Here is a 16,583-nt window from a genome sequence, read left to right on the forward strand (position 1 = left end):
AGTGAAAGCCAACGAGATAGAGGAGAAATCCAACCTATACGAGATGAGATGGAGCTACTGGAATCGGAGCGGAGAATCTTAAGTCCTGGATGTTGCACTGAGGAAAGAGAAAAAAAGGAAGGGAGGGAGGAAGAGAGGGGGAGGAAGAGGGAGAGATACTGAGGACCATGCACCATGCAATACTACTGTTTTATTTCAAAGAGAATGAAAGAAAATGGGACAGGACAGAGACCGAGGAGAGAGAGAGAGAATCGGTCGTGCGTGTACAGAAATAAAACGTGACAAGATAAAGATGATGGAGTCCTGGACGGCTGACGGAGGACGGAGGACGGGCTCAGAGGGGAACAGAGAGATTTTAGGGACAGGAGATAGAGAGAGAGAAACAAAAACACCGACTGTAGACGGCACTGTAAGGAAACACTGGAGAGAAGTGAGACGAGGCAGCGACTCACTGCGTCACCTGCTGACAGACAACGTGACAAATCTGAGTCAGTTTCGGCGGCACGTTTTCCTTCACCGTGCTCCTCTCATCTGTGCGTTGTCGCTCAGTTATGCTCCGAGTGATGTGAGACTGTTTGTGTGTCAGCGTTAGAGCCCGACCGACACTGAACACGTCCACGGATGAAGATGTATGAAGAGAACTGGATGTCGTGTTCAAAGACGGCACCACATTTATTCTCAGTTACTCGGTGGGCGCCTGCACCCAAAGTTTGACTCCCGGATTTTATTCACTCTCAACACACTCTCTTCACTCTTGCACCCTTATTCTTGCTTTTAATTGGCTGAAATTATAGTAACACGGAAATGAAAAAGATAACAACAGTACCAGCAACTGAAGACATAAAGATGAATTAGTCTTTGATGACTAATTTTAATCTATTTTAAAGGTATTAAGCAAACTGCACTCTGTCTTTTTTACTAAATGTGTGTGAAAACACACCATTTAGATTTGGCTCCCTTTATGATGTCATAAGGGGATCTGTTGATCAGGTGACCTTCAGCAGGCCGACCTTCAAATACAAGTATGTACCTGACAATGAGCAGAATATGGGACCTTTAGCTACTAAAAATTCGAGGTGACTTTCCCACACCACACATTACATAATGTTTACTGCAGTGTATCTTTTCATCAAGAGAAAAAAAGGTGCAATAAAATAATAGTAATAGCGACTAAAGTGAAATAAAACACAAAATGATTATCAAAGTAAAGTAATACACACGGTCACAGGACAGTTTAACACACATTTATCCATTCCATATTATACTATTATACCATTTCTAACTTTCCGACTGTAAAATATCCACTAATTAAATAAATAGTTCAAAATTCAAGCAGCTCCAAATTTGAGAGATTTTTAAAATGCATCACAACAATTCATTATCGGTCAGGCTCTGGTAGATACATGTGAATGAAACATAGTGAGACAGAGGGGGAGAAAGAAGGTGTGTATGTGTGTGTGTGTGTGTGTGTAAACACCACTCACCTCTGCATGGGTCGTTTTTCACCAGGAACTCGTCCAGAGCCATCCAACCTCCTCCGACTCTCACCATCACCGTGCTGCGCAAAATCCTCACCAGACGCAGCTGCTGAGAGTCGCCGAACTGACGAGACAAAAACATGAACAGGAGGAAGAAGAAGAAAGGAGGAAAGAAGACAAATGATGTGACGTAAACAGAGTCAAAGGAGGAGGGGAAAGAAAAAGTGGGAAGGTAGAGAGGAAGGAGAGGTAAGACGAGGGCAGACGAGGAGTTGAGAGAAAAAGGAGACAAAGTCAGTGAGTAAAATAATAGCTGATGTATTGATCAATAGAGTTTTAAAGGATTGACAGCATCACACCGAGCAGCCCATGTACCAGATCTGAACAGATGATCTGTTCTACTCCATGCAATGACAGGAAAACCATGCACTGACGAAACTAAAGAGTCAATCTGCTGACGTCCAGCACAGTTCACCCAGCCACCCACTTCTAAGCGTCACCAGTTTCAGCAGAAATCACTGATATTTTTTACAGTTTACAGAAAAGCAGAACTCCAAAGCGATACGAGCACAGAGGGAATTTTCTGGATCTCTCTCCAAGCGGCTTGATTTGCTTCCCAGCCTCAGTCCAAAGCACTCTATACTATATATCACTTAACCACTAATCACCACTTCAGCCATGTCACTGTCGCCTGCTTCGCATTGTGCAATTTGTCATTCTCAACACCAAACAAATCACAGCAGGAACAAAACCGGAGGGTGAAACCTGCTTACACGTTGCAAAGCCACAATGGAGTGCTTCTTCTTTTGAGTTTTCTTTTTTAAATCATCATTAAATACGGGATTTTAGCTATGAAAAAACAAAAAAACATCTTCTTTTTTTAAGTGTGCGAAAGCAGAAAGGACAGCACTCCATTGGTGGGAAATCAGGAAGCAGGTTTCACACATCCAATCACAGCAGCGGCAGTCACTTTACCTGGTTTCCGAGGAAGAACTACAATAAATCCAGTAGACACGGAGCACAGGAACACAAGGAGAAAGAAACAGAGCAGGAGTGAAACAACACGTACTGATAACTGAGGTTTGTAATGTATGAATGGATGCCATTTATTTGTGACAAGATCTTCTAAAAACTTTACCCAATAAACTGTTGAGTTTCATTCTGTATTTCTATTATTTGAGCTCAGAATTAGTTGTGTAAGCGAAAAGACGCAGTGGACATGAACTCCTGTGGATGTTACGAGAGCTATAAAAATGCCAGACGGTAAGATGGAGGTGAAGACGGTGACAGTAAAGAAAAGTGAAGCCAGACACAAACACAAGACAGACATAAACAAACTGGTGTACTGTTAGTATCCCCAGTGTCCTGCAGTCAGACACTAGACAGCATTACCCAGTGGATAATGACGGAGTGGACACGTACTGCGGCAGTGGTAGTGACGGGCGATCCAGTAAGTGCTGCTGAAAGCTGTCAAAACTGTGTTTATGACCACTGTAAGATGCTGCACATACACACTCAGACTGCCGGGGAACCATTAAAATCACTGCAGCTTTTAAAGAGCTTCTAGAATCCTGCAGAATAAAAGGCCTGGAGCCTCTCAGAGCTGTTTTTGATGAGGATTGTTTTAGACAAACACGGTCTTAACACTGGCTTCAACATGTCTGCAACTTCATGCTCTTAAATGTAGTCCCTTTATGCTAAGACAAAGGTAGTTAGATTATTAGACAGATTAATTAACAAGACGCCCTGTCAGGAATTATATTTTTTAGTCTTTAACTTTCTCTAATAATAAACTGTGCTCTTTCTTTATCCTTTCTGGTGTTCAGCAGTGAGTATGAACATCATTCAAGGCTCCAAATCACCTGAGTCTGGTTTTATTTCACAGGTTTTTTTCCATAGTTAAGTCTAAATAAAGCTTCTACAAACCTGCTTAGTCTGAACACCACCTTTGAATGAACTAGAGCTCCACCTCTCTGATACCCAGCAGCCCTGCGTGTATCCATGCTGTCACATTTACGTGGTTTTATTAATGGTCTGGTGAGAATCAGCCGACAATCCTGCAGCGCTGTTATTGACACATCATATCAATGTAATGAGATGTTACAGACAATGAATACACTCATGAATACATCATGAGATCATGATGTGAGATGGACACACAGAGAAGTGCTGTGAAGTTATGATGAGAAGTTAGATGGTGCCTGCTGGACAAGTGAAGACAGCCAGTGAGGAGTAAACTGTCCTTTACTCAGAACTGGGTCTGACAGTGTTTGCAAAGTAACCCTTAGCAATTTCACATATTGTTTTTTCTTTCTTGGACACTTTGGATTTGGTTTGAAGAGGTTCACACTGAGTAATTACAGGTAAACAGAACTGTGGACTAAACAGTAAGTTGATAAGAAAGTCAAGTTGAGCAACAAGAGTGAACAACCTTAGATTTTAGAGTGAAAAGTACTGATGACTTATCAAAATAACCTGACAGTCCTTATTAGTCCTTATTTGCATTAAGAAAAAAAAAAAGGCAATTTGCAAACACTCTTTGACCCAGGTCTGTCAACAATTAGAAATCTGTTAATTGCAATGAACATTAATATTTTCTCTTCTTAATCTAAAGCATAAATTACAGTTTGTAACTTATTCTATGAATTTTACTTGTATTAAGCTGAACTGAACGGACTGAGCTGAACTTACCCGGTATTTGTTCTCTCCTATCTGCTCCACTTGGAACCTCTTGGCACATTTACACTGGGCCACCTGCCGAGTCACCTGCACAACATCAAACAGCCTGTCAGTGAATGCATCAGACTACAAACCACACATCAGGCCTGTCCAACGGCTGACTGGTACAGTGGCTCATCGTATGAATACCAGGCCTCGATATGATGTCAAAAGGGGATCTGCTGAACACGTGACATGTGACAATGTGTATTTTTTAACATTAAACCATCAAACCTCCACATATGAACTTGAAAGGGCAGAATATGGGTCCTTTAATGACTTCATATTGGCTTCTTTGTGTTTACATCCTCACCTCATCCTCTATCTTATCGGCGTCTGTGGTGGGTCTGTAGGCGTCCTTGTTGGGGTGCAGAGCAGCAACAAACTCGTAGTAGTCGATGTAACCGTCTCCGTCTCTGTCAAAGATGTCTGCCACTGCTGTCATCTCCAGCTTACTGGTGGGAAACTCTGCACAGACGGAAAACAAGGATTCACGCGTCATTTAAAGTCTTTAAAACTGTCAAGACGAGCCACAGACCCCCTCAACCAAATAACAACCCAAACAATCACGTCGTCACCCATAACCTACTAGATGCCAGGATGCCATCAATAAACTCCTGCCGTGTGATCTTCCCATCCTGGTCCTTGTCGATGCGTCTGAAGAAGTCCATGACACGAGACTTCTTGTGGTTCATCCAGCGCATGTACTTTTTCCTCCACACATCAAAGTCAAAGTTGGCAAACTCTTTGAGCTGAAAAATGAATAAAGAAGATTTTTATGTCCCTGTGTGTTGCATTAAGAGCGTTTACTGACCAGGAAACTGTTCATATTGGGCTTTAATGTAAATGTTGGCCTAAGCATGTTGAGTTTGGCAAGAAAGATACCTCCTCCAGTCTGTCCAGACCGTCGTTGAGTTTGCGCTGGCGGTCGAGAGCCAGCAGCCAGACCTGCTGCCACCTGGCACAGAGCTGGTTGAGTCGTGGGTTTCCTCCAGCGACCTGCATGGCTGCCTGCTGCTGCTGCTGCTGCTGGTGTTTGCCTACAGAAGAAGCAGAGAGGGAATGAATCCTCTTTGTCACTTCTGATGAATAATCTGTGCGTCATGCACTAACGCTGTCGTCAGATAAAGTGGGAGATGGTAATATTTGTGCATCAAACAGTAAACACAGGTGACTTACGAGCTCCCCTCCTCTCAGCCAGGCTGCTGGGAGCCTCAGCTGGTTTTCTTTTGTAGGTCTTTGTCACTTTGTCAACATCTGGCTGTTTCCTCGTCATTTCCTCCATAAACATCTGAGAGCAACAAACATGAGCAGTGAGTAAGAAAAGTTGGACAACACAACTGTTACTCACGGTACAAATACAGGCAGATTTAAGGGGGTGTAATTCCATCTAGGGATGCATTAGCTGCCCACAAACATTGGATGAGTCAGTGACGCTGATGGGGAAACCCACCTGGTGTTCTGTGATGAGTGTTTTGAGCTGTGGGATGTCCTGAGGAAGTGGCTCTGTGTCTCTCTGGACCAACGTGGTCTCAGCCCACTGTAGCCATGACAACAGCTCCTCCAGCAGGTTGGCGTTGTTGAGCACCTCAGTCAGGGCCGTCTCCAGCCGCTGCTCGTGCTGTTTGGCCCACGTCAGCACCTGTAGAACGAAGGTGTTTATCAATATAAGATATTTCTGTCATGTTTTCTTTGTGTTATTTGTCATACACCCCTGGCTAAAGACAGTTTAACAGCAGGTCAATAAATTTAGGTCCTTCTGAATCCCACCTCCTCGAAGCGTGCCCTGATGATGGTGATCCAGTGTTTGATGGTGGTGATGGAGTCAGGGTGACAAACCGTCAGGATGCCCTCTCCCATGCCAGCAGCCTTGTTGACATCCGCCCTCTTCTCCTCCACGGTGCTCATGAAGTCACGGTGTGTGTGCAGCAGCGCCTGCAGAGTCTCCGCCTCTTCGGGAAGCACGCCGCGGAAACGAAGCGTCTGCTCGGCCTCTGAAAGCCACTCCAGAAGCACCTGCACCGCCGTACGAAACTCCTCCGCCTGATGGAGAAAAGGAAGTTGGAAAGAAGACGGGGAGAGGTGTTTAATAATCCATTTCATGTTTACAAAAAAAAGGGTCAAAATGACACTTGAGGTCAGCAGCACAGCTTCTCCTCTGACCTGTTTGAGGGCCTGCTGGAGGCGTGTTTGCTTCGTGACTGACAGGGCGCACACTGTGTCCCAGCGGTTGCTGAGCTCCTGAAGCTGAACTTTAACCCACGCCGTGTCATCGCGGCCGGTATCCATCAGCTCCCGAGCTGAGCGTTTCAGAGCCTGAACACTGCTGGTTCTCTTCCCCAGCTCTTTTTGGAAAGCCTGCAGGTTTAGATATTAGGTAGAAATGTATGTGAAAAGGAATTATCCTCTCATACATAGTTAAGGAGTATAATTCTGTCTGGTGTACACACCTTATGTGAGTCCATGAGGTTAGACACCAGATCCAGATCTCCATGGACAGGCTGGTCTTCAGCCAGCTGGGGCTCTACCCGGTACAACCAGTCCACCAGGGCCTGGAGAGCTTCTGCAAACTGGCCTGAGAACAGCAGAGCCTCCTCCAGCTTGTGTTGTCTGAATGGAGGTGAGACAAACAGCTGTCATTTATCATTTTTCATGTTCCATATGAAAGTTTAGTTGACTCCTTCATCCTGTTTACCTCTCTACGCTCTTCCCACAGACGGTGTCCCACTTGTCGCGGACTTCTCCCACCAGGTGGTCCAGTTTTTGGGTGTCTGCAGGCAGCTGAGCCTTGTCCCTCATGGCCTTCCCCGACCTCACTGTAGTGTCATAAACCGGCTGCTTTGACCCCAGCGCTTTCTGAAACTCCTGGACAGGCGGAAACACAGAGGGAAAGAAAGAGGTTTGTAGATGGGAACACAACAAAAGAACAAAACAGAAATAGCGTGTGTGTGTTTGCAAAAGGGCACCTTGTGTTTGGCCAGTTGGACTTTGATCTTGTCCGGCTCGTTGGAGATCTCCAGCTCTGAGTCCAGTCTTTTCTCGGCTTCTTCTAGCCAGTCTGTCAGCTTCCTCCAGGCCTCATGGAACTAAAGAAAGAGAGAGATGTTAACAGTCTGATCTGGTGATCATTTAAGCTGTAAAATGGTCTCTTAAATGTATCGAATTTAGCTGAGACAATGAACTGAATGAGTTTAATGGCAGAGTATTAAATTTAACTTGTGTATTCACAGAGCGCCTTCGGTCTTCATGGGACAACATCAGCATTCAATCACAATCCTCTCACCCTTCTATCAGTTCAGTACCTGTTTGGCACGTTTGCGGGCCTCATCGAGGTGTCGGCCACGGTCCAGTGACCTCTGGACCAGCTTGTCCCAGCGGGCCTGGACGCTGAGCAGCAGGTTTTTGATGAGAACAACATCCTGCTTCAGGCTGGCAAAGCGAAGCTGAGAGCCGGCCTTCTCCAGAGCCAGGACCTGCTCTCTGTGGGTGTTCACCTCATTCACAAATACCTGGGCAGAAACAGACAGGAGTGAAGAATGAGTTACAGCTAGTGCAACATTTTTAAAAACATGAACAAATTAAAGTGAAATGAGCACATCACACAATAACCTGTTAAACATCCAGCATCTTAACCGTGTTTCTAGTGACTGGATTGTGTTTGGTACCTTGTGCTCATCGATCTGGAAGAGAACAGTGTCCAGTATGAGGCTCGGGGGCTGGGCCATATTCAGGGTCTGCTCCGCCTGGGTCAGCCAGTTGATGGTGTCCTGCAGAGAGGTCTGGAAACCTGTTGCTAAGGAAACGGCCTCATCCAGCTTCGCCTAAAACGTTCAAAGGCAAAAGTTAAGAGTTTAAAGTTAACAACAATTAAGTAAATCATCGAACGCTCACCACAGACAACAACCGGTAATCTAAATAGAGCGTTGATGTAATATTCTCCATGTGTCACCGTCTTACCCTGCGGTCGTCCATCTTGGTGTTGAGGCTGGCCCACTTGTTCTGCAGCATTCCCAAGTTCTGCTGGGTCTGGGTGGTACCGGGTCCTGCTTCCTCTCCTCCACGAGCCAGCAGCATGGACTCTCCTTGATCCAGCAGGCGGTGGTACTGCTCTGCTCGCTGAGCCAGCTGGGCCTGAAGCTCCTGCAAACATAGAGGACACAAGAGTGAGCCGACGCTCCGGCTAAAAGGTGAACGCTGTTGTTGTGTCTCATTGGCCGGTTTACAACAATAGAAGCTATTAATGTTTCATGACAACTATACGCAAAGTCATTCTCCGTGAACACAAGAGCATGTGTAAGATAACACTCTCTCCTTGCACCAAACCATCACATTGTTTGGGATTTCCAAATAGATTTTATAGTTTAACATCAAATGAAGCAGATGTGCAAATGAGACCACTGTAGACTCAAAGTGTGTCGACCGTTTGTTGTTCTGTGCACGATACTGTGGTAATGTGATTCTCTGGTACCAGGTGTTGCTGTAGCTGCTCCCTGGCTGTTTCAGGGAGACCGCCTGTTGGCTTGGCGGCCGACAGCTGGCTCTCCGTCCTCCTCAGCCACTGGAGGAACTCCTCCAACTCGCCATGGAAACCTTCAGCCTACACAGAAACAGGTGAGGGAGGGAGAGAGATGCATATAAATTAATTATTTCAGCTGCACACAAAGATATCATGAAAATATAACCACTACACCTGCTATGAATCCTGAACTGCTACAGTCTTATTTACTACTACTACTATTGTGTTAATAAAGGAAAACTGCCTCTAATACTGCAACTATGGCTGCTGCTATGTCTATGACTTTCAAATATAATTGAAACAACTGCACAACCGGTCAAACTACTGCAACTTCACAAGGTTTTGACAAAAGTATCTCATCAGAACGACTGCTTCTAAGGTCATGAATCTCAGTACCTGCTGCAGGGCGGCCTCCAGCAGCTTCTGCCTCTCCTGGGTCTTGAGCAGTAGGCTCTCCCAGCTCTGGTTGAGCTGATCCAGCTGGTCCCTAAGGTGGCTGGCCTCGTCGCCAGGAGAGGACTCCAGCAGCTCGGCGCCAGCACTGTTCACAGTCTCCACCGTGGCATGATGGGATAGCACATCATTACGGAGTACCTGGGACAGAGAGGAGGGAGAAAGAAATGAATCACACAGGATTAGATTTGAATGTAGTACATGCAGGAGAACAGCTGAGCAGAAAGTTCTAAAATAACATAAATAACAAATTACAAAAATAACATAACGTCTCTCCAAAGAGAAGAAAATGAACCACATTAAGCACAAACACAGTATCACCAGCCAATAAGAAAAATAAGCCACAAGATGACGAAATAGATGAGAAGTCTCAGTTTTTTTGTAATAAATGGAGACATACATGGTGTTTAGCCAGCTCAATTTCAATGGCCTTGGGGTCAGAGCTGACTGGTCGCTGTGTGTCCAGGGTGGTGTGTGTGTGGTTCAGCCAGGCCTGCAGCTCAGACAGGGCATGTTGGAACTGACCCAGGGCCAGCAGGGCAGCCTCCAGCTTGTGCTGTGGTGGAAGAAAGACATAAGCTCAGACTTAAAAATAGGAGCTTAAATATTTGGACTGTAATGAAAAGCAGCTGTCAAATATCATGCAATCCTCCAGAATGCCAACAACGACCAACATCGTCGACTCCCAAGGGAAAGAGTGGGGCGAGAGCACAGTAGAGTCTTCTGGAAAATGTTCTTGTTTCACCACTCAGCAATGTAGATCTTAACTTTTCAGCCACACTGCTGCCGTTTGTGGTTTTATTACCTGTCGTTGGGTGATTTTATCCCCCAGGTTTTCCCAGAGATGTCGGAGCTCGGTCAGCGGCTCCTGGATCATGTCCCTGTCTGTCTGGTCGGACACCTTCTTCAACAGCAGCTCCCCCTGGTGGCTCAACTTCTCCATGTCAATCTGCTGCTGGTAAACCTCCACTTTGTATTGCTGCTCCGGGTGAATGAGAGGAGGAGAGAGCAGTAGAGAAGGGAGAGAAGAGTAGCGTTTTGTTAGTTCTTGACATGTATCTGAGCCTAGGTTATCTAAAAATAGCATTAAAACAATTCCAGGAATCTGCACTTTTAATATCAAACTCATATGGATTCCTGCAATGCAAACTTCACACCACAGAGAATTATTTTCAAACTTGAGGTAATAATAATATAAATAATGCAAGAGATCTAGTTTGTATAAAAAATTATTTAGAAAAAAAACTGTAAAATGTGTTTTTATCAACATTAAAAAGTGTCTTGCCAACCTTGAGCTCTTCAATCTGCTGTTTGACAGTTCCCAGATCAGTTCCCACAGTCGACATGTCACACAGCTTGATCACTGCGTTGTCCAGGTAGTCAAACATAGACTGGAAGTGATACACATACAACACCATTATATTCACTGAAACATTACATCAACAACATATCATTGACCATCGACCTAAAGGGAAAACTAGAACAGTGTGGACATCTGAAGAGATGATCAGTCCACTTGCCCTTGATAAACAAAGGCCCAGTTATCTGGAAACACAGACTAAGTCTGATGTACAAACCTGCAGAGCGTCCTGATACTGCACAGACGCCATCATGGCCTCCTCCAGCCTCTCCATCCTCTCTCTCCACGTCCGGTTGAGGCCCTCCCAGGCAGCGTTCATCTGAGAGAAAGACAGAGGAATCACAAGTGGGTCAACATGTAGAGGAGCTCTGAATAAACACACAAAAAATGTTTCTTTTTAGAAGATGGCACAAGAGCATGGCAGTGATTTCTCACCTCATCAATGGTCTTTTTGACTTCAGGTTTCTCAGTTTCTCCACAGGCAAAGATGAGGTCAGCTCCGAGGGTCCTGACAAACTCCAGCTCCTCCCTCAGGCCATCCGTCTCTGCCTTAATGGCCTAATGGAAGGACAGAGAGTTGTTTAGAATTAAAAACACATTACAAACAGTGCCTTTCTGGGAGAATTACACCTTTTAGCTCTCTCTCTCCTCTGCCTACTGCTTATTTACGCGCTCCCTCTCATCCTCCATACCTCAGCAGCTTCAATCTGTTGCTTGATGAGTGAGGGGTCCACACCAGGGTCCTCCAGCTCTTTCACAATATCCTGGGAGTCCCGGAGGGTGCTCAGTAGCGCCGCCACGTCAGCCCAGAACTTCCCGGCCAGGTCCAAGACATCATTCAGCTTCCCCTCCCTCTCCTCGGCTCGCTGCCGGATCTCATCCCACAGGGAGCGCAGGCGCAGGAGGCGGGAACGAACGGCTGGAGGAGAGAGTGAAGAGGAGGTGGATTTTAAACAGGCTGGTAAAGCTGGTGGGATCTAAGTGGATATACTGGGAAATACTTCTCGGTCAACACAGTCTAATCTGAGATTTAAGATGTTTTCAAGAGGAGTTATAATGGTGTCTTTGTTGGAATTTTGCAGTCCAATCCTTGTAAGTTAAGTATTTCATCAGTCCACTCCCACTATCACTGCACACTGAGGCCTTTCATTTCCATGAAGCGTGGAGGGCTGGAGGGCATCAAAGCACAGAGTTCTTCAGAGGCCAAGTCAACAAAGACGCATGTGTGTGTTGTGTCTCACCACGTGGTGGCATTGGAAGAAATATGCAGAACTTCACTGCTGAATCTGTTCCATTTGACAGAGCCTGCCCTCTGGCTTTGTGCCACTGAACAGTGATTTACTTCGGCTGGTTGATTGTTCAGTCAGGACTTTTTGAACTGGAGCCCAAAAAAAGATTTTTATATTTTCCAACCATATTACAGAAGCCTGTTATATTTGCTTATCTGTTCTGACCCACTCCAAATCTGTGTGATGTTTTGTTCCATTTGTATTTTCCATTTTAAATGGAAAAGAAACCACAGAAAAGTGCCACATAAAAAGTGCCTGAAACAAGAGTTGGCAGCACTGTTTGGTTGTTTCATTATTTAGCTGTTTAGCTGGTAGTCATTTTGTTAGCCAAAACACATTATTACACCCTCCTAATGCATTGTAAGATGAATAAAAGCATTAATCAGTCCCTCTCTTAAATTGCTGGCCATCACTGAATGGAACAGGTGCAACAAGGGTGAACTTTAAATTAATTATTCATGTTTGTGTAAACACATGAACTGCGTGGCCTGTTTGCCCGTATGTCATTTTGCATGTTGCGTGACTGTCATTCACTGTCAGACACATCCCACTCACCCTGAGCAGCAGGATCGTCGTGAGCGGCTCGTCCGATGAGCTCCTCTCCGCGGGCGCACAGGGCGGAGAAGCTTGGCAGCAGCTTGTCCAGCTCCAGCCCCTGGGCTCGGTGCTCTGCCAGCTGCTCCCTGATCTTGTCCACCTCTGCGGCCACGGAGGGAGGCTGCCGCAGCCTCTGGACTGCCCCCTCCAGGGTCTCCAACAGGGGGTCCATCTTGTCGTGAAACTGGGGACGGAAGGAGAGTTGGAGCAAAGTTTTATGAGGTGGTGGAGGAGAGAGAATGTTGAGGGGGCTGGGTTCGGGTTTTTGATATCTGGGTGACATTTTGAAAGTGAGAAAGTACTGAGATATCATGTGGGTGGTCGGCCATCTGTGGCACACTGCATCAACTTTTAGGCTTTTTCATTAGAAATGTTAAATCAGATTTCAGCATGGGATGTAGACCAGCTGTACGGTTCATTTAAAGGTTTTAATATCTCAACATTGCACCTTCAACATGTCATCCAGGTTGTGTAACTCTGACAAAGTTGAACTTGGATCTACTACACAAGAGGAGACTGCTAATCCACAAAGTTCAGTCCACTCTAAAGGACTCAGGACACGTTATGGACGCAAATGGAGATGGAGAGCAAACGTGATGCAGTTTCTAGTGAACTGATGGGATGTTTTTTTTATACATCTGAGGGAAATCAAGTTGCTTGATCACTACAACAAATCTCATCTAGCCAAGAGGGAAGTATGTGATACAACAGGACAGCTAAGACTGGTTTCAAGGACCTAAATCAAGCCTAGTCTGAGGCTAAAGCAACCATCACTGGAAAGCTGCTTTAGACTAGGCTTAATTCAAGTCTACAAACCTACACAAAAGAGGCGCTTCCCGCCAGATTTATTCAGTTTCTCTGTCACTCAGGGTCGGCAGACACATGGTTTAGGCGGTTATGTAGATCATATAAAGCTCATGCGGAGATCTACCGGTTTATCAGTAATAAACCAGACAATGTTTGTCTGAAGAGATTAGTAGTCGATTAGTGATTGACTAGTACAAGATGAATGCCTTGATATCGATCATGTTTGATTAGTTGACCAAATCATGTGTTGTACCCGCAGCCTGAGTGCCAGTTTGATGGAGTCAGTCAGTTGTCTTACCTCTACCAGCTGGGTGATTGCAGTGAGCAGTGACGATGGAGAAAATGATGGTGGGGGGGTGGGAGCAACACACACAGCGCATCCACAATGAACGAGGGATGGGATGGAGGAAGGAGTGGGTTGCAAGGATGGGGAGCGGATATGATGGGGGAGAGCAAGGTTAAGTTAAAGGATGAGGGAGGAGAGACGAGGAGATGGGTGGTTTGGGATGGAGTGGTGGATGAGGACAGTGTGGAAGTGCAGGAGGAGGAGGAGGAGGAGAAGAGGGAGTGATACATGAGTTGGTTTGAAGGGGGTGGAGGGTGGAGAAATAATACAATGAGTTAAATCAGACACATGCATACAGTACAAACAGGCAATACCACACAGGTGATTCAGTGATGTCTCATGATGGGATGAAGTGCAAAGAGAAAGTAAAATATCCGTAAAGAAAACTAGCAACAAAAAAATAATGATAACTGATAAGAGGAAAGTCTAAATGATACATTTTGCCTGAAAAATACTCTAATATGAAGGAAGACTAAACACTGGTACATGTACGTATTAGCTAAATAAGATTTTAGATACTTTTTATAAAGTAAAATAACAAAACGGTGAATAAAGAAATAAGTCCAGAAATCATAAAACTTAGCTTTCACTGAACTCTACACGACTTTACACAATAAACTCTTATTACCATTTAGTTCAGAGCAGACAGGAGACACAGACACACACATGCTGCTTAGTAATCACATCAGTCTTGTCTGGGGCCACAGACACGATCTAACAAGCTGTAAACAGACCCGGGCCAAACAGCGTTTACAGTCTACAATTTTTCAATTCTTCACTCTGCACTGAGGCAATTTGGTGTGTCAGTTCAACAATTTAGGTCAATTCACACACAAAATGTAATCTAAGTTTTCTAAGTTGACTTTGAAACATCCTGCCAAAGCTTTCTGGTGCCAAATTTGACTAAGTGATAAAACGTATCAGACCCAGGTCTGCAGTTAAATTATTAAACAGTTAACAATTTAACCTCTGTGACGTACCTGTGAAGACTGGGACACTGCCTCGTCTAGGGTTGTTGCACGACCTTTGACCCCTTCTTTGATGGCCAGGTAGCGTCTCTCAGCGTTGGTGTAGCGCTTCGTCACGGTCTCCCCTTCCTGGAGGCTGAGTTCAGACAGCTGGGGTCCAATCTTCAGCAGCTTGTCGATGTGGGGCTTGTGCTCTGCGATCGACTCTCTGAGCAGCTGGCCAGGGAGAGAGAAGATGAGGAGAGGAACTTAAGAACGCAAACAAGTTAAACAATTTAGTTATAGGCAAAACTGAGAGGAAAGCTGAAACAGAGGAGATTTTATGTCCTCTCTTACCCTCATCTGGTCCTGTTGCAGTCGGAGAGCGTCTGTGTCGATGGCTGGTGGTGGCAGCTGGGTGATGAGGGTTTCAGTCTCACCCAGCCAAGGCTCCAGTTCCTCGTAGGTCTCCCAGAACCGAGCCACCAAAACCTGGGCCTGCTCGAGGGCCGAGAACCGCTCACTGTGGCTCTGGCTCACTGCGTCATAACGAGCACTGAGAGAATCTGTCTTCACCTGAAGAGGAAATAGAAAGGACTTGATAGTTTAGCACTGTGTCCCTCACGTTCCAGTCTCCTCACACAGTCCGTCACTTACTTGTGACCAATGTACACAAACGTAAATGTCTCATGTTCAGTCTCTTCCTCTTAATTCTTCATCTCTCCTGATCAATGAGTGACTCACTATCAGTGCGTCCTTCTGTGCGTCGCTGCAGGTTTCCAGGATGTCGTCTCTGGTGCTGAGGAGCTGATCCACAGTGTCTTTGTGTCGGATGATGTCGATGTTGAAAGCCCTCTGTACTTGCAGCTGGGCCACCGTCACATCGGGCTCCAGGCTCAGAGGCCCCAGAGACGCCAATTTACGCTCCGTCTCCCCGACCCAGGCCAGCTCTGCATCCACTGCCTCCTCATACTGAAAGGAGGAGTTAGTTTTTAGCAGGTTTAAGCGCTCACAGTAAAACATACAGGTCTAGTGGAATAAAAAAAAAAAGCTCAGCTCAACATTGAGGTTAAACTGCTCGCAGTACCTGTTGTGACCTCTGGATGGCAGCTTGAACCAGTTGCACCCGCTGAGTGATGGTTTCATCAGCCTGACGGTAACGCTGGTTGGCATCAGCGACCAGGCGGTCCAGACCCTCACGGGCTCGCCACGGCACCAGATCCAGCAGGGCGCTGCCCACCTCGTTCACCGTGTCCAACACCAGGCGCTTCTCTGCCGACACCTTCTTCAGCTCCTGCAGAGGTGAGAGCGAGGGGTCAGTTTTACAAAGAAAGAGCTGCAATGAAGTGGAATAGTCACTTAAATTATACAATACAAACGTAGAACTGAAATTAACTTGATTAAATGGCACCAGAGAATCACACAGTTCTGTGTTACCTTTTAAAAGCATGTGTGGTCAACTGGAAAGCATATTAAACAGTAAAATCCGAAAATGTCATTGTGTTGTGAAAAAACTGGATGGGAGCAAGAAATGAAATGGTAATAATTTCTTCAGTAGCTTTTACAAGTTGTTATTGAGTTCCAAGAAATCAATGTTACTATGGTAACTCAGCCGTGGGTGGGATGATATTGGAACGGCTGAAAATGTCATTATAGACAGGAGCTGTCATTAAATCACATGTATAACAACATGTACCATTTTATCCATCGTGGCAAACATCATTTATAAGAAATAATCTTGTAAAATGTGGAAGATTCAGTTTGTTTTTTAGTTTTATCAACCAAACACTTTTGTTCTTTACTGTCACTCATGTGCTCCCATCAATCATTTAGTAAAACAGGCTCAGTTGTTTCAAATGGCAGAAACAAAAACCAAATAATGCAAAAGAAGAAATGCAAAAAAAACCCAGCTGAAACTAACTTCTTAATTACATAAAATCATGAAATGTGGTGAGTACCAGAGAACGGATGCAAAGTAAAGATGTCGATTCTTATGCTGTTGTTCCAAACATTAATTTCAAACCCACAGAGTTAATAATATATCAGAAAGTAATGAGTTAACTGAAATAGAG

General features: G+C 45.2%; 1 protein-coding gene across 1 annotated transcript in view; it reads right to left on the reverse strand.

Annotated features, from left to right (window-relative positions):
* macf1a (microtubule actin crosslinking factor 1a) overlaps positions 1-16,583 on the reverse strand; it is a 199,157-nt gene that overhangs the window by 8,655 nt on the left and 173,919 nt on the right. The window contains exons 72-101 of the mRNA XM_070846005.1: positions 15,599-15,805; positions 15,256-15,483; positions 14,869-15,087; positions 14,545-14,748; positions 12,370-12,595; positions 11,218-11,444; positions 10,961-11,083; positions 10,743-10,844; positions 10,455-10,556; positions 9,971-10,144; positions 9,566-9,721; positions 9,109-9,306; positions 8,665-8,793; positions 8,154-8,336; positions 7,862-8,017; positions 7,499-7,705; positions 7,163-7,282; positions 6,892-7,061; positions 6,647-6,806; positions 6,360-6,554; positions 5,967-6,239; positions 5,650-5,838; positions 5,376-5,487; positions 5,082-5,236; positions 4,786-4,948; positions 4,510-4,664; positions 4,170-4,244; positions 2,454-2,471; positions 1,485-1,602; positions 35-97 (exon numbers count right to left, since the gene is read on the reverse strand). Of these exons, the coding sequence (XP_070702106.1) occupies positions 35-97; positions 1,485-1,602; positions 2,454-2,471; positions 4,170-4,244; positions 4,510-4,664; positions 4,786-4,948; positions 5,082-5,236; positions 5,376-5,487; positions 5,650-5,838; positions 5,967-6,239; positions 6,360-6,554; positions 6,647-6,806; positions 6,892-7,061; positions 7,163-7,282; positions 7,499-7,705; positions 7,862-8,017; positions 8,154-8,336; positions 8,665-8,793; positions 9,109-9,306; positions 9,566-9,721; positions 9,971-10,144; positions 10,455-10,556; positions 10,743-10,844; positions 10,961-11,083; positions 11,218-11,444; positions 12,370-12,595; positions 14,545-14,748; positions 14,869-15,087; positions 15,256-15,483; positions 15,599-15,805 (4,807 nt within the window). The remainder of the gene's footprint in view (positions 1-34; positions 98-1,484; positions 1,603-2,453; positions 2,472-4,169; positions 4,245-4,509; positions 4,665-4,785; positions 4,949-5,081; positions 5,237-5,375; positions 5,488-5,649; positions 5,839-5,966; positions 6,240-6,359; positions 6,555-6,646; positions 6,807-6,891; positions 7,062-7,162; positions 7,283-7,498; positions 7,706-7,861; positions 8,018-8,153; positions 8,337-8,664; positions 8,794-9,108; positions 9,307-9,565; positions 9,722-9,970; positions 10,145-10,454; positions 10,557-10,742; positions 10,845-10,960; positions 11,084-11,217; positions 11,445-12,369; positions 12,596-14,544; positions 14,749-14,868; positions 15,088-15,255; positions 15,484-15,598; positions 15,806-16,583) is intronic.

This window comes from Pempheris klunzingeri, chromosome 16 (genome assembly GCF_042242105.1).
Source record: "Pempheris klunzingeri isolate RE-2024b chromosome 16, fPemKlu1.hap1, whole genome shotgun sequence".
Classification (NCBI taxonomy): Eukaryota; Metazoa; Chordata; class Actinopteri; order Acropomatiformes; family Pempheridae; genus Pempheris; species Pempheris klunzingeri.